Source organism: Brachyistius frenatus, unplaced genomic scaffold (assembly GCF_029030835.1).
Source record: "Brachyistius frenatus isolate BFR_SWC_R1_liver_20210118 unplaced genomic scaffold, ASM2903083v1 Contig_203, whole genome shotgun sequence".
Lineage (NCBI taxonomy): Eukaryota > Metazoa > Chordata > Actinopteri > Embiotocidae > Brachyistius > Brachyistius frenatus.
The window spans coordinates 267,061-284,803 of NW_027210802.1; the positions used below are offsets into that span (position 1 = coordinate 267,061).

A 17,743-nucleotide genomic window follows, 5' to 3' on the forward strand; every position below is an offset into this window, starting at 1 on the left:
CGTTTTTTATTGATGTTGACTGTAATGTTTTGCAGCATTAGATATGAAACTGAAAACATGGTTCCAGATTAACAACAGAATGCTTACAGACATGATGCATCTTGTTGCCAAGTTTTATTAAAAAAAAAAAAATGTTTGGAGGTATAAAAAATTTTTAAAAAACGAGTCCATAGACAAACCTCTGCAGACATGTGAGCACTAATGACGTCATCACTGCATGTTTTTGGGTTTGGAGATGACGCCGTCCGGGTAGCGCTTCTTAAAGCGGGCGACGACTTCGGGATCCAGCAGGTGAATGCCGTCCAGCTGGTTTCCCAGAGTTACCCTGGAGAAGGGATGAAAAGGAAACTTTAAAAAAAATGTCTTTAAAGCCGGTGTTTGAATTAAAAGCGTGATAGTGATGTTACCAGTTGGGTTGGACGTTGTGGGGTCGACCGAACAGCTCGATCTTCCTGGTGCCGGGCGACAGCCTCTCGATCATCCCGTAGATCTCGTCCGGTTTGTGACTGGTGGAGCGGACCTGAGCGGGCGGCGGGCAGACACGTAAACAGGCTGAACCAATCGTGGGTTAACAAGATGACGTGTGACAGAACATGTGCAGTTGCTTACCTCGGCCACAATCACGTCACAGTCCAAACCCCGGTTGAACCCCTGCGGGTTTCCCTTCACACCCACCTGAGGACAAACACATCTAATACATTTTAGCCATTTAACACACATTTAACATACAAGACCAAAACACCTTCTAGCTACGTGACGAGTCTCTTTAACGATAAGAATGAAACAGCAGCAGGAGGTGAGATTCCCCGAGCTGGACGCACCAGGCAGTGCTCCTTCCCGTGGTTCAGCCAGTGGCCCGTCCTGCCGGTGCGGATGATCCTCTGAAGCTGGTTGGTTTTCACCCAAATGATCTCATCCACACGCTCATAGCTGAGAAACATAAAAGGCAAATATTAGAAAAACAAACAACAAATAAAATCACATCAAACCCAAATGAGGACTTGGTGGTGGAAGATGTATAAAAGAGAGAAAAACTTACCCCCAAAGACTGAGACACTCTCTGCCCAGCTCCATCGCTCTGGAAGAGGAAAAGAAGTGTGAACAACCTCTGTAAAAATAATTAGTAACTAAATTCTATTACACAGAAATTAAGACATTTAATTTAGAGGAAAAATAATGATTTTCTGCTTGATTTAAGTAAGTTTGTGTTAGAAAGCCTTTAAGTAACAGTATCGCCTGTAAACACATAAAAATACACACAATATAATGAACGGTTTTTTTTTTTTTTATAATTTGTAAACTAGTTGAAATCTTCTGCAGATTTAACTGAAGCAACCAGGTGAGCTCGTGCTGAGTTCAAGGACATTCGGACATTGTAGGACACACAAGTTGTGGCTGTTAAAAACCAAACTGTCCCGTTACGAGATGGGTTATCCGAGACAGCTGGGTTGCTATAGTTACCTGCCGGTGACCCAGAGGAAGAGAAAACCGTCATCCTGCAAGATGGGGATGTTGAGTTTTCTCATTTCGTCGTCGGTCAGCGTGCCGTAGGGCAGCTCCATGTGGATGTCCCAGGGAGGGTCGGCCATCACGACCGCAAACTTCCCCAGGATGGACACGTCCAGGTAGCGGATGTCGCAGCAGATCCACTGGGATAAAAAAAAGCACGAAATCAGAGTATTTTATAAGTCATTAAAATAAATCCAGCATAAAAGGAAGAAATAAAATCATCGTTCCTCTTCCTCACCTGTGAAGGAAAAAGTTTCCCCACGTCGCTGTCTTCGTCCCCTTCGTGCAGGCCGAGCTCGGTGGTCCCCGCCTGCGGCCCCAGCAGGCCGAGCTCGGTCTCGGGGGGGCTGTCGATTTCGTAGTGGACGTATTTGCAGGTGTCCATGTGGAAGCACGTGTTGAGGAAGGAGCAGTCGCCGAGGCTCTCGTCCGTGTGCTTGTTGATGATGCGACTGAGTGACAGAACATAGCAGCAACGAGTCAACAGTCCGGCAGTAATTCCCAGCATGCAAAGTGTTGACAGGCGCCGCCGAGGATCCGGTTAAAGATGGAGGAGACACTTGAAGTTCTTTTAATCTGACTTGTATTTTGCCAGAGCCGTGTCTCTGATATTAGTATGGAGTATACAGTATTTTACCGTGATCACAGCGCCCTCTTCAGGCCAAAGATGAGCATCTTTCAAACACAGATATAAATTTGTTGTGTTACCAGCAGTGGAGAAAGTAAAAGTACAGAAGTATAAGCTGCAAAATGTAGTTAAAGTATTAAAAACTGACAGATACAATTATGTATGACATCATTAATATAGAAGTAACTCACTGTGTCCTGAGGATGAACAAATTACAGTGGGGCAAAAAAGTATTTAGTCAGCCACCAATTGTGCAAGTTCTCCCACTTAAAAAGATGAGAGAGGCCTGTAATTTTCATCATAGGTATACCTAAACTATGAGAGACAGAATGGGGGGAAAGATTCCAGGAAATCACATTGTAGGATTTTTAATGAATTAATTGGTAAATTCCTCAGTAAAATAAGTATTTGGTCACCTACAAACAAGCAAGATTTCTGGCTCTCACAGACCTGTAACTTCTTCTTTAAGAGGCTCCTCTGTCCTCCACTCGTTACCTGTATTAATGGCACCTGTTTGAACTTGTTATCAGTATAAAAGACACCTGTCCACAACCTCAAACGGTCACACTCCAAACTCCACTATGGCCAAGACCAAAGAGCTGTCAAAGGACACCAGAAACAAAATTGTAGACCTGCACCAGGCTGGGAAGACTGAATCTGCAATAGGTAAGCAGCTTGGTGTGAAGAAATCAACTGTGGGAGCAATTATTAGAAAATGGAAGACATACAAGACCACTGATAATCTCCCTCGATCTGGGGCTCCACACAAGATCTCACCCCGTGGGGCCAAAATGATCACAAGAACGGTGAACAAAAATCCCAGAACCACACGGGGGGACCTGGTGAATGACCTGCAGAGAGCTGGGACCAAAGTAACAAAGGCTACCATCAGTAACACACTACGCCGCCAGAGACTCAAATCCTGCAGTGCCAGACGTGTCCCCCTGCTTCAGCCAGTACATGTCCAGGCCCGTCTGAAGTTTGCTAGAGAGCATTTGGATGATCCAGAAGAGGATTGGGAGAATGTCATATGGTCAGATGAAACCAAAATAGAACGTTTTGGTAAAAACTCAACTGGTCGTGTTTGGAGGAGAAAGAATGCCGAGTTGCATCCAAAGAACACCATACCTACTGTGAAGCATGGGGGTGGAAACATCATGCTTTGGGGCTGTTTTTCTGCAAGGGGACCAGGACGACTGATCCGTGTAAAGGAAAGAATGAATGGGACCATGTATCATGAGATTTTGAGTGAAAACCTCCTTCCATCAGCAAGGGCATTGAAGATGAAACGTGGCTGGGTCTTTCAGCATGACAATGATCCCAAACACACCGCCGGGCAACGAAGGAGTGACTTCGTAAGAAGCATTTCAAGGTCCTGGAGTGGCCTCGCCAGTCTCCAGATCTCAACCCCATAGAAAATCTGTGGAGGGAGTTGAAAGTCCGTGTTGCCCAGCGACAGCCCCAAAACATCACTGCTGCAGAGGAGATCTGCATGGAGGAATGGGCCAAAATACCAGCAACAGTGTGTGAAAAGCTTGTGAAGACTTACAGAAAACGTTTGACCTCTGTCATTGCCAACAAAGGGTATAGAACAAAGTATTGAGATGAACTATTGTTATTGTTGTTATTGACCAAATACTTATTTTCCACCATAATTTGCAAATATATTCTTTAAAAAATCAGACAATGTGATTTTCAGGAAAAAAAAAAATTCTCATTCTGTCTCTCATAGTTGAAGTGTACCTATGATGAAAATTACAGGCGTCTCTCATCTTTTTAAGTGGGAGAACTTGCACAATTGATGGCTGACTAAATACTTTTTTGCCCCACTGTACATGCATGCATGTGGAAAAGATGTGTGGACCCACTTTGCACACAGTCGCTCCCTGCACTGTTGTTGATAATTGGCCCTATAAAAATCTAAAGTGGAAATATCGCCCTCACGCTCTTCATTTAGCACAATAACAACACCGGGAAGACAGATTGTTGACTCCTGCTGATGGAAACCACCTGCCACTCTATTATCATAGCTGATTCCATTATTTATCTGTTATAGAATAAGTGCAGTAGCCAACACTTGGGGGGTCCGACACAGAATCTGTCACCTGATTGATAAGTCACCTGTTATTTTTAAATCTTAATTTGGCCCATAATTATCTCATTCTCTCCTTTCATTCATTAAAAAAGATTTATCTGAAACAAAACAAAAAACAAATCTGACGCCCATTTTAATTTGTTTTTAGGCATCCAACTGCTTTGACGCCATTGTCATGTTTTATTGAAAGTTTATAGCTGCGGCGTGAGTGTGTAAAGAAAAAAAATAAAGCTGGGGAGAAAGAGAAAGAGAACCAGGGAGGCTGTGTGTTACACGCCATTGAAATGCAAATATCACAGAACAAGGAGTGGTTCTGTGTGTATTGCCTATGTGTGTGTGTGTGTGTGTGTGTGTGTGTGTGTGTGTGTGTGTGTGTGTGTGTGTGTGTGTGTGTGTGTGTGTGTGTATTCGCTGTATGTGCATGTAGCGGGGCAGCAGTGGGAGAGGAGGGGCGCAAATTGGACAAGTTTTTTTGGGGGGGAGAAGAGACTTAAGAAAACAGCCACACACAAGCACTCAGCGCAGCTTCATATGACACGGTGCCGCCCGGCGGATTTCCGAACACCATCCTTTCTTCTGGACTTTCTTCCATGAACGACCGCTCTTTCAAAACTGGGTTTACACATTTTATATTTCTTTCTTCTTTTTTTTTTTCTTTTCTTTTTTTTAAACCACGGGCTTTGCGGGAATTGCACGACTTGTTGAACTTTGGATGCTTCCAGGGGCTCGTCCAAGTGCGCAAAAACGTGCCTGGTGCCATTCAACCGACTGATGCCCCCCTCTCTGTTTGACTCGCCGTGAATCATGTCACGCCGGAAGCAGAAGAGACCCCAGCATCTCGTTAACGCGGATCCAGGGGGCCCACGGCTGCTATCTCACGGTGAGAAAACACTTTTTACGAGCGTGCATGCCTGTTTTTTTCTTGAATTTCTTTGTAGATAATCTGTATAGCCTATAAAACATTGCCTCATCACTGCATGGTGAAAATCTTGAAAGAAACTCATCAAAACAAAAGTTTGAGTTTATGACTCATCATGAGTGGCTTTTCTTTGATTTTCTTTTCTTTGACTTTCATCAATTAATGTATGCATGGCCACATTCCAGCAAACCCACCTGATTCAACAGAGTAAAAAAAAAAAAAATCAGGTCTAAGTTTGTCAACTAAAGGAAACCCCTCCTGCTCAGTCATTTAACGCAAAGGGCCCCACTAAACGGAGGCCGAGGGCACTTTGGTCGGGGCCAATAAACGTGTCCCTGTGAAGTGAAAAGAGAAGGATTAACTAACATACATCTGTGGCCATTTTCATGTGCTGTTTGTCCTCTAGGAAACCAACAGGCTGCTCAGCGCTGACTGCTGGAGGCCTTTGATTAGTATAGAGCGCTCTCTTATTTGTTAACAATAAGGTGCGTGGGTGGGGGGAAGGGAAGGCAGTGGGTTTTTGGTTAAGATTAATCTTCCGCCCTTCCTATTCTCTTCTTCTTTTGCTCTTCATCCATGCTTTTCTTCCTTATGCGCCCCTGTTCCCCCATTTTCCACCTTCTCAATACTTCCCTCCCCCTTTCTTTCTCACCCCCTCTACCCCTTTGACTGTATACTCCTACACAGTTGGGGGGTTCAGAGGGATGAGGGGGGATGCAAAAAGTTTCAGAGGGTTTAGAGCGATTGTCCTTGCGTGAGTGTCGCACTGGGATATAAGTTAAAAAGTGCGTGCACCAGCTTCTGCAGGTAAACTTTCACCTTTGAAAGTTTGGACTGGGAGTTATTGGTGTTTCCTGCAGATTCTGGTTTGTTTATAAGTTTCAGGGAAGGAATTTCACTGAGGTACAGTCTTTCATTCCATCACTATATCTCTCCAGGAGGGAATAGCTAGTTTGTGTCTCCATTGTTGTTACCCTCCCCCCTTCTTCTCCTCTTTACTCTTTCTCACTCTGTGCTCAAGATTCTGAAAGAATTTGACCCCTGAGCGGCAGAGGTCAGATTAGTTGACCAATCAGAGTGTCTGGACAGTGCCCAGAACCCTTAGCGTGGCCTGACCCTTGACCTCCACTGTGACATACAGTGGGGCAAAAAAGTATTTAGTCAGCCACCAATTGTGCAAGTTCTCCCACTTAAAAAGATGAGAGAGGCCTGTAATTTTCATCACAGGTACACTTCAACTGAGAGACAGAATGGGGGGAAAGAAACCAGGAAATCACATTGTAGGATTTTTAATGAATTAATTGGTAAATTCCTCAGTAAAATAAGTATTTGGTCACCTACAAACAAGCAAGATTTCTGGCTCTCACAGACCTGTAACTTCTTCTTTAAGAGGCTCCTCTGTCCTCCACTCGTTACCTGTATTAATGGCACCTGTTTGAACTTGTTATCAGTATAAAAGACACCTGTCCACAACCTCAAACAGTCACACTCCAAACTCCACTATGGCCAAGACCAAAGAGCTGTCAAAGGACACCAGAAACAAAATTGTAGACCTGCACCAGGCTGGGAAGACTGAATCTGCAATAGGTAAGCAGCTTGGTGTGAAGAAATCAACTGTGGGAGCAATTATTAGAAAATGGAAGACATACAAGACCACTGATAATCTCCCTCGATCTGGGGCTCCACGCAAGATCTCACCCCGTGGGGCCAAAATGATCACAAGAACGGTGAACAAAAATCCCAGAACCACACGGGGGGACCTGGTGAATGACCTGCAGAGAGCTGGGACCAAAGTAACAAAGGCTACCATCAGTAAAACACTACGCCGCCAGGGACTCAAATCCTGCAGTGCCAGACGTGTCCCCCTGCTTCAGCCAGTACATGTCCAGGCCCGTCTGAAGTTTGCTCGAGAGCATTTGGATGATCCAGAAGAGGATTGGGAGAATGTCATATGGTCAGATGAAACCAAAATAGAACTTTTTGGTAAAAACTCAACTGGTCGTGTTTGGAGGAGAAAGAATGCCGAGTTGCATCCAAAGAACACCATACCTACTGTGAAGCATGGGGGTGGAAACATCATGCTTTGGGGCTGTTTTTCTGCAAGGGGACCAGGACGACTGATCCGTGTAAAGGAAAGAATGAATGGGGCCATGTATCATGAGATTTTGAGTGAAAACCTCCTTCCATCAGCAAGGGCATTGAAGATGAAACGTGGCTGGGTCTTTCAGCGTGACAATGATCCCAAACACACCGCCCGGGCAACGAAGGAGTGGCTTCGTAAGAAGCATTTCAAGGTCCTGGAGTGTCCTCGCCAGTCTCCAGATCTCAACCCCATAGAAAATCTGTGGAGGGAGTTGAAAGTCCGTGTTGCCCAGCGACAGCCCCAAAACATCACTGCTCTAGAGGAGATCTGCATGGAGGAATGGGCCAAAATACCAGCAACAGTGTGTGAAAAGCTTGTGAAGACTTACAGAAAATGTTTGACCTCTGTCATTGCCAACAAAGGGTATAGAACAAAGTATTGAGATGAACTATTGTTATTGTTGTTATTGACCAAATACTTATTTTCCACCATAATTTGCAAATATATTCTTTAAAAATCAGACAATGTGATTTTCAGGAATTGTTTTTCTCATTTTGTCTCTCAGTTTAGGTATACCTATGATGAAAATTACAGGCGTCTCATCTTTTTAGGTGGGAGAACTTGCACAATTGGTGGCTGACTAAATACTTTTTTGCCCCACTGTAAGGGGGAAGGGTGAATAGGGAGATGAAAGACCTAACTGCTATAGGGAGGGGGTGGGTTAAGAGGGGTTATGGGTTGTCTTGGTGATGCCCATTGTCCTCTAAAATGTGTTGCCATAGCAGCAAGGTGGTCTGTAAGCTTTTTTGTGTGTGAAAGATATTTGAGGAGTTTTGCTCTGCAGAGCACAGATTGAGACGAGACATTACAAAGACTACATAGACTGCTGAGTTTCTTCCACTCATTTGCTTGTTTGAGGCCATTTCCTTGCAGGCATTTCTTTTGAAGTCGTAACAGTATCTTTTGGTATGCACACAAATTTGCAAACTAAATTTGTAAAGCACAACGTTTCAGTGGCTTTATATAACTGTATTTTTGTGTGTGTGTGTGGGTGTGGGGGGTGAATCTTGGGGATTTGGAAATTGCACAACAATCCAAAGATAATTTGTTTAGTTTCAAAAAAAAGTTCGGAGCACTCTTCTTTTTCTGTCAATCCGCAGATGACCACCTGGGCATCAAGTCGCCATCCACGTCTCTGGGCTCAGAAGTGACCTCCTCGGGATCTTCCTCCTCATCCCCCACCTCGCTGCAGGACTGCCAGCCGCCTCTGGCCCCTCGCCCATCCCCCGGAGGGCTCCACGCGCCCTCCTTACCCAGCGAGAGCTCGCCTCCTCCCCACTGGCCCAGCCACATCGTCCCATTCACCACATCCCTCCCCAACACCCACTCCTCCCTCTCCCCAGACTTTCCTCACCCATCGCTGTCCTCCCAGACTCACTCGCCTCCTCCCCTGGGTCAAACCTCTGGTTCCCACAGCCTGTCCCACCAAGGAAACTCTCACTCCACCATGACCTCCCCGCCGATGGGCTGTTCGGCCACCACCACTACCTCCTCCTCCTCCTCCTCCTCTTCCTCCTCTTCTCAGTGCCTGCCGCCTCACCGTGACAGCTCCAGCCCGGGTCAGCGGCAGGCATCCGGCTCACCGGGGGAGCAGGGACAGATCCAGGTGCCTCCAACCCTGGCAGTACTCCTGGAGGAGCTGAGGGTTTTACAGCAGTGGCAAATCCACCAGATGCAGATAACGGAGGAGATCTGTAGGCACGTTCTGAGGCTCGGAGGGGCTGTCTTTGGTCAAGATAATAATGCACATGTTAGCGGTGCAGACAGCAAGTCTACAGGTGTAGCGTCTTCATCACCGACACATCCTTCCACTGCGGTAACTACAGCCTCGTCACTTTTGACTGCCCTTCCGTCTTCCCTCTTCCCCCAACCAGCTGTCTCCAAGTCAGGCACGTCGCATGTTAATGGAAGCAGAGCTTCAATTTCTACCTCTCCCTCAATATCATCCTCATCGGATGATGAGTCCAGCCACTCCCAGGACCTCCAGTCCAGTTCCTCCCTGACCTCAGCCTCCTCGTCGGGACGCCCGCAGCACATGTGCAGTCACACTCCAAACTCCACTATGGCCAAGACCAAAGAGCTGTCAAAGGACACCAGAAACAAAATTGTAGACCTGCACCAGGCTGGGAAGACTGAATCTGCAATAGGTAAGCAGCTTGGTGTGAAGAAATCAACTGTGGGAGCAATTATTAGAAAATGGAAGACATACAAGACCACTGATAATCTCCCTCGATCTGGGGCTCCACGCAAGATCTCACCCCGTGGGGCCAAAATGATCACAAGAACGGTGAACAAAAATCCCAGAACCACACGGGGGGACCTGGTGAATGACCTGCAGAGAGCTGGGACCAAAGTAACAAAGGCTACCATCAGTAACACACTACGCCGCCAGGGACTCAAATCCTGCAGTGCCAGACGTGTCCCCCTGCTTCAGCCAGTACATGTCCAGGCCCGTCTGAAGTTTGCTAGAGAGCATTTGGATGATCCAGAAGAGGATTGGGAGAATGTCATATGGTCAGATGAAACCAAAATAGAACTTTTTGGTAAAAACTCAACTGGTCGTGTTTGGAGGAGAAAGAATGCCGAGTTGCATCCAAAGAACACCATACCTACTGTGAAGCATGGGGGTGGAAACATCATGCTTTGGGGCTGTTTTTCTGCAAGGGGACCAGGACGACTGATCCGTGTAAAGGAAAGAATGAATGGGGCCATGTATCATGAGATTTTGAGTGAAAACCTCCTTCCATCAGCAAGGGCATTGAAGATGAAACGTGGCTGGGTCTTTCAGCATGACAATGATCCCAAACACACCGCCCGGGCAACGAAGGAGTGGCTTCGTAAGAAGCATTTCAAGGTCCTGGAGTGTCCTCGCCAGTCTCCAGATCTCAACCCCATAGAAAATCTGTGGAGGGAGTTGAAAGTCCGTGTTGCCCAGCGACAGCCCCAAAACATCACTGCTGCAGAGGAGATCTGCATGGAGGAATGGGCCAAAATACCAGCAACAGTGTGTGAAAAGCTTGTGAAGACTTACAGAAAACGTTTGACCTCTGTCATTGCCAACAAAGGGTATAGAACAAAGTATTGAGATGAACTATTGTTATTGTTGTTATTGACCAAATACTTATTTTTCACCATAATTTGCAAATATATTCTTTAAAAATCAGACAATGTGATTTTCAGGATTTTTTTTTTATCTCATTTTGTCTCAGTTTAGGTATACTTATGATGAAAATTACAGGCGTCTCTCATCTTTTTAGGTGGGAGAACTTGCACAATTGGTGGCTGACTAAATACTTTTTTGCCCCACAGTACATATTGGGAGGTCAAGGTCACTGTGACCTTTTGTAAACGTAAATATCTCAGTAGTTCTGTATGTGTTTGTAACGGAATAAAATCAAACCAAAGCGGTGTGAGACATCTTTCAGAAAAAAGGTTTCCTCACGTCACGTGACATAAATAGAGGCTGAGAGGTTCTAAGAGGAAGAACTGACCGGAAGTGTAACTTGGTGCAGGGCTGCGGTGTGTCTCCGGAGCGGATGCACTCCTCCTTGGTGCCGTGGTCACAGAACTCCTGGACCTGAGCGCGACCGCGAGACCGGAACTTCTCCACGATGGACTGCTCCTTGGCCGTGCTGGTGTTCAGCAGCTCTAGAATCTCTCGGCTCACCTGGAGTGGGAAGAAATGAGACGCCGAGTCAGCAATCACACCTACACACCTCTAAACTAACCTGCACACCTCTAAACTAAACTACACACCTCTAAACTACACACCTGCACACCTCTAAACTAACCTGCACACCTCTAAACTAAACTACACACCTGCACACTAACTACTAACCTTCTTGCTCTGCTGCTCTTTGGTGGACTGCTGGTTCAGGAGGCTTTCGATTTCCATGTCCATGTAAGACGACTGGCTTTTGCTGCTGCGGCCCTTCTTGTCGCCGCCGCTCCCCGACGCCGAAGGACCCGCCAGCTGTGAGGAGGAGGAGGCCGGCGTCAGGGAGGTGGTGGACAAGTGCTGAGGAGGAGGAGCGGAGCTCTGAAGCGAAGGCGTGAAGCCCGCGGCTCGTTTGCTGTGGGTTTGTTCTTCTGCTTTTCTCTTGACGCCGGTCCGTTGGGCTCCGGCCCCCGACCCGATCATGGGCCACAGTTTGGTGTGATCCACGGCCACGACGACCGTAGAGGAGGACGTCGCGGAAGAAGAAGCAGCAGAGGTGGGCTGTCGGACATCGATGAGCTCCTGAGCGGAGAATTTGAGCAGCAGACTCTGGATGCATCCGTGAGTGACAGCTGGTTCAGACTGGGACAAGAAACAGAAAAAACAACAACAACATGAAGTTCGAGGGTTTTATTTATCACAAGCATTTCTGTGCTGACAAAGAATCAGAAATACTTTATTAATCCCCACACTCACTCACGTCTGATGCAGGACAGAAAGAACAAAAGAATTTAAGAAGAAATAGCATAATAAATATAATAAATATAGCCACTAGCATGTATAATGAATACCATAGTTAAAAAATACAAATTGTGAAAGTGTGCAAATCCTTAAAAAACTCAAACTTGATCTATCTATTGGCTCATTGTGTGCACATCAGATGTTCTGAAAGGAAGAGTTAAAAGGTTTGATGGCCACTGGGGTGCATCTGGTCATAATAATAACAATAATAATAACAACAAAGACTCACACTGTTGAGTTCATTTGTGATGGCGAGGGAGTCCGTTGGCAGCGACAGGCTCAGATCAGACAGATATCCCAGCAGCCTCTTCTCCAGTTCAGGATCAGGAGGTTTCTCGGTCTCCTCCTGAGAGGTCGCCGGAGTGGACGGAGCCGGGCTGTCGCTCCGGGCCGCGGGACCTTCAGAGCTGCCGCCACCGTCTGAGGGACAACGAAAGGTGAAGGAATTAGTTCAAAAATTGTCGTCGGTTTTCTTTCCAGCCTTTGAAAACTAGAGCCAATCAAAAAAACTTGGAACAACATCGCAAATCGTGGGGACAAAAATGACATCCAGTTGGGACACGAGCTCATAAATGATGTTTTCATTGCTGCAAATGATCATTTGTTGCTTCACCTCAAACAACAACAACAACAGAACATCATGAGCATTATTTACTTGCTGCTTGGCTGCAAAAAAACAACAACAACAAAAGGTGTCACTTGTCGGTAAGTTCCTAATTAAGCAACATAAAACTAATCAGCTGGAAATGTTGATCACGTTAGTTTAGGACATTCTTCCTGGTAGTTTACGGACAAACCGATTGACTCATGAATAAATAAGCACACAGCTGATTTTTCTTGATAACAAAAACAATGGTTCGTTGCCGCCCGGCTGGTTTCGCGCCGCCCGGCCCTGAACGTACCCGCCGACAGCTGCGCGGGGTCCTTCCGCCGCCGCTGCAGCCTCTCCCGCAGCGAGTCCAGCTGCTTCTTGTGCGCCTGGATGTTGCTCCACGTATCCGACATGGTGAGCTACGAGCGACACACCGACTCCGGTCGCACTGCTTCGTGTCTGGAGGAGAGCGAGAGAAGAGTCCGCCGTTTTCAGGAGAGAAGTACGTGTGGCGTACGGCAAAAAAGTGTCGGACCAGCCATCGCTTGAAATCAAACGTTCCGCCTGACCCGCCGATGACCAACACTGGTGACTACATAATCTGAGACTGACAGAAATATTATGGATTTATCAGCTTGGACTTCATTTGTATTTTAGTGGCAAAATAACACACAATAAAGTCTCTGTTCATTTTAGAAGAGTTAGTCATCGGATTCATTTCAAGTGCGGACTGCTGCTAACATCCGGCGTCACGGAACATAAAAAAAGAACAGCGGGAGAGACGCTCTGCTGTGATTGGCTGTTACGTTGTTAGGCAACACACCACGCGACCTGTTCAGGAGCGTCGCCAGTTCTCTGACATCGAGCCAACCAATCAGAGCAGAGCGTCCCTCCGGCTGGTCGAGTCAAATACAAACCTGTTTCCTCCGCTTCAAATTCACCACATTCGTTATGGTTGCTGAAATAAATAACTATTCTCCGTCGAAATATAGACATTAGAGTCTCGTATTTTGTCCGTATTTTGTACCTTGGCTACCTTTTGCTCCACTCCGGCGGCTGCTCTCGTTGCTGTTGCTGCAGACGCAAAAAAGATGGCGGAAGAGGAGAAGAGCGGTGAGCCTGTGGAAGAGAAACCCGAGCTGCACATGATGAAGGTCGGTCCGCTGCACGGGGATCACGCTCATATTTAAAACACGCCGCCCGGGGGGGTCACAAGCGTTTGTATTTTTGCTGATTCTCGCGCGGCCAGCTGTCCTGTGAGCTGCTGTGAAGCTGCGACGTCTCTTCACCGGATCGTTACTATAACAACTGTCAGCAGCTGTCACGAGGCATTTAAACCTCGTTTTCTTCTCACTGGTTTTCTCAGGTGGAGGAGGGCCGTGCTTTTATTCTGTCGCACCACCTCCCGTCCTGATTAAAATGCCTCGTCATTGGATCGTCTCAGGGAACATGTGGCTGCTGCAGATTCACTGATTTGTTCTTCTAAGTCAGTTTCAAGTTTCATACATAAAGTTACTATAAATGCAGATGGCTCATACTAATATGTACTACGAGGGGATGTCGTGGTCAGGGTTAACGTAGTAAAGCCCGAGAGCAAAGTGCTCCAGCAGGATGAAGTCTGTGGGACTTGGACACGAAGAGGTTTGTAAGAATTCAATTCTGGGTTTTTACAGAAAAAACAATGAAGAGAAGCTAATATGGGAGGAATATGGCTCTCTTGCGTGGATCGATTTACCCGGGATGTGCCCTGAATTTATTAATACTGCGTAGATAAAAGATTAAATGTGCCTCTGATCTATTTTTAGGTCTATTGTTGAGTATTTGTGGCCTATTTTTTATTTTTTTCCTCCCAACGCAGGAGCTCGTGGATGAACTGTATCATTTCAGAGATTGTTACTTTGAGACTCACAGTGTGGAGGAAGCTGGGAGGAAACACGGCGACGTAGCGCAGGAGAAAGAACGGACACTGAAGAAGCTGGAGGAGAAAGAAGGTGATTGTTGTATTTTCCCCCAAAAAACAAACCAACTTTTTTTGCCTCTCTCATAACTCACTGTGTCTCTTAACTTTCCAACAGAGTGCTTCAAACACAAAGCTGAGTTTCTGCTGCAGAAGGGCAGGTGTCTGAACGTCGCGCCGGACTTCAGCGCCGTTGCAGAAGAGTGCCTTTCCCGTGCTGTGAAGCTGGAGCCGGGCCTGGTCGAGGGCTGGAACACACTGGGGGAGCAGTACTGGAAAAAAGGAGACCTGATCGGTGCCAAGAACTGCTTCACTGGTGCCTTGCAGCAGGTACGGCGGGGGAGAGGACAGGAATGCTCTACAGAACGTCTTTCATCGATTCAAACTGGTTCTTTACTAAAAACAAAAAAATGATATGCAGTAAATTTAAAGGTTTCTGAGTCATGTTTCACTGATTGACTCATCTGTCGCTGCTCTTATCATTCACACCTACAGACCAAGAACAAAGTGTCCCTACGCAACCTGTCGATGGTGCTGAGGCAGCTGCCGGCGGCCGACAGCGACGCCTACGGCAAGCAGGTTCTGGAGAGCATGGACATGGCCCGGCAGGCTGTGCAGCTGGACGTCACGGACGGGACGTCCTGGTGTGAGTACAGAGTCGTACAGAGACGTGATCTCCGGTGGAGAGCGTAGAGGGGGACGGGCTCCTCGTAACAGACGAGTCTTAAAATTGTATTTCATGTTTGTGTTTACAGACATCCTGGGAAATGCTTACGTGTCTCTGTTTTTCACCTGCGGACAGAATCCACAGTTATCTCAACAAGCTCTAAGTGCCTACGCACAATCTGTGAGTAACACACATGCTGGGGAGGTAGGACTGTTAGTTCGAGGTAAAAAAAAAAACAATTTGTGCACTTATATTCCCCCCCCCTCCATCTTACCTCTCTGCAGGAGAACGTGGATAGAGCTGCTTCTTGCTACCCGGAGCTGCATTTCAACAGAGCCACTCTGTTCCAGTACGAGGAGATGTTCTGTTCGGCGCTGGGCGGCTACAGTCGGGCGGCGGCGCTCGACCCGAGCTGGGCGGAGCCGCCGGAGAGGGAGAAGCAGCTGCTGGAGTATCTGGAGAAAGTGACAGAACTCATACAGAACAAGGTCAGTTGAAGTTTACCTGACGTATGACGTTGATGTTTCACAGTAGAAAGAAACATGTGGAACAGCATACGAGGACGTGATGAATATTTACAGGCAGATGTCTCCTCTTCATCAAAACAAAGCTTTTGCCGGTTGACCATTTAAAACAACAACAAAAAAACTGCATAACAGGAAGTGAAAGTGTTTGTGGTAAATGTGGTCTTATGATGAGTTTTTAGACTCTTACATTTGTTTTTACGTGCAGCAATCACAAAAAAAGTCCGCGAGATTCACAAAGGGCTGAATATTTACAGTTGAAAGCTGCATCAGCTAAGAGATATTTGGATGAATTGTTTCAGCTCTAAAGGAATCTGACTTCTTTTGTGTCGAGTTTGAAGAAATAACGAGGAATGTTCAAGTAACGGAGGAAAATGCATTTAAGTGAAGAGGGGATTTACAATTAAATGAAAAAGGTGTGAAAACTAATTATTGTTTTATAGAAAGATATACGTTCCTTTTTATATGTTGAGTCATCTGGGTTTTTTTTTAATTACTGGTTTAAAAGGTCACCTGAAGCCTGTTATAAATACTGCTATCAAGCTGACGTCCAAAGTGTTTTTTTCTGCCACAAGGTGGCAGCAAAGTGCAGCCTTGGCCCTTTTGTTTCTCCTCCAGCCTTCAGTCTGTCTGTGTGTTCAGGGGAAGGTGAAGGCGCGTCGGTTACGGACGATGCTCTCCAACCTCAACACATCCGCTCTGGGTCCCTGCTCCTCTCCTCAGTTCCGCTCCCCGGGGGGTCGCGTGGGCAGCCTGGAGCCTCGAACTCTGTCCTCCTTCACACACGGCCACAACGCCGGAGCGGCTGCTCTGGGGAAGGTGGTGTTCAGCCTGGCCTCTGAGGGTCGCATGGCCTTGTAAGTGCAGCTCATTTTTAATATTAATAGTCCGCTCAAGTCTTCTCTTTCATAAATGTGGTCTAAAAGCTTGCGCTCTCTCTTCTGCAGTACGTTTGGGATGGTTGACAGAGAGGAGACTTGTATCGTGGTGATGGTGTACAACACGGCAGACAGCTGGGGCGTCCTCATAGGCGACTCTGTCGTCGTTCCCGAACCTCACGTCAAACGACACAGTTTAACGCACAAAGACAAGGTAAGAATTCGCTGCATCCCGTTTCCACTTTCCACCGTCGTGTCTGCGTGGGTGTCTTGACTTTCTACGTCCTCTCTCTCTACGACAGTCGTTGGATTTCAGGAGTATACGAGTGGACTCTCCTCTCCTCCTCATCGTCAACGGCAAGAAACAAAACATCCAAAGTCAGAAAGCCGCCTCGATCAGCTGCAAGTCTCAGAGCGAATGAGACAATCGAGAAGCAAGAGGAGCAGGTTTTTGAATAATGTTGAAAGTGTCCAAAGTTTGTGCCTGTTTTATGCGTTGTTTTGTAAATAGAGGTCACCCTGTTACATTTGTTTATATTCATAAATATTTTTTGTACTCTGATCTTGTAGGGTCAGACATGTTCTAGTTTTTGTTTTTTTTGTGTGTAAATGAATGAACCTGTGATGATGATGATGATGATGATGATGTGATGGCCAGAAGTGTATCCTCAGTTTACCTTCTTTTACCGTGAACGTCATGTTTGTGTGGCGTCTTAAAAACAGCAGTGGGATCAGAAACACACAGCAGGGAAAGCACAGACGTTACTAATAACATCAGGGATGTCTACTCAACAACACCAGGACCCTGAAAGTGATGCAGCCATCTTTAATAATATTATTTACACCTGTGCTTTTTCTATTGTGACATCTAAAATGAAAAAGGCCTGTCTGGATCAGTTTTCGGTGTTGTTCTTGTGGTCTGGGTCGGACTGCTTTGGTTGTTCACTATGCAGCGATAAACTCCCATCGTAACACTTCCAACAAAGAGCCAATCAACAGCTCAGGTTTCTTCAAATCTACAGTTTCCTGCTCAGATCGTTCAAACTGTGTCTGACAGACCGTCTAACTTTAGTAAATCCAGTAGCATCAATGGACTGAACCAGAAAACGGGTGACATTATTTATGCAGACATGATGCGGCAATACTCACCGCAATGTCCACACTACATGATGTGTGGACTGTATTCAGAGTCTTCTGCAACTGTTGTGACCCACAACAAGCAATCTGTCCTCTTTGCTTCAGTTGGGGTGATGATACCTCTAAATCCCCCCCCTCGATCCCTCCCCCCTAAAAACCTGTTCTACTTTTAACAAATTACAATTCTGTAATAAAAATGGTTCTACAACATGTGTCCTCCTGAGAGTATTATTTC

At 46.4% G+C, this 17,743-nt stretch overlaps 2 protein-coding genes across 2 annotated transcripts; one reads left to right on the forward strand and one right to left on the reverse strand.

The window, feature by feature from the left end:
* Positions 1-61: 61 nt before the first annotated feature.
* mettl3 (methyltransferase like 3) lies at positions 62-13,460 on the reverse strand. The gene is made up of 12 exons (XM_069718972.1): positions 13,373-13,460; positions 12,656-12,804; positions 11,983-12,173; positions 11,133-11,594; positions 10,786-10,961; positions 1,748-1,961; positions 1,462-1,649; positions 1,040-1,078; positions 822-930; positions 610-675; positions 408-520; positions 62-325 (listed from the first exon to the last, which is right to left on the reverse strand). The coding sequence occupies exons 2-12, from the start codon at positions 12,756-12,758 to the stop codon at positions 211-213; spliced, it is 1,776 nt and encodes a 591-aa protein (XP_069575073.1). The 5' UTR covers positions 12,759-12,804; positions 13,373-13,460; the 3' UTR covers positions 62-210.
* Positions 13,414-17,718, forward strand: ttc5 (tetratricopeptide repeat domain 5). Its single transcript, XM_069718978.1, has 9 exons — positions 13,414-13,499; positions 14,204-14,336; positions 14,421-14,632; positions 14,798-14,948; positions 15,058-15,149; positions 15,254-15,457; positions 16,136-16,350; positions 16,441-16,585; positions 16,674-17,718. Exons 1-9 carry the CDS (start codon positions 13,437-13,439, stop codon positions 16,791-16,793), a joined length of 1,335 nt encoding a protein of 444 aa, XP_069575079.1. The 5' UTR covers positions 13,414-13,436; the 3' UTR covers positions 16,794-17,718.
* The last annotated feature ends 25 nt before the right edge of the window (positions 17,719-17,743 follow it).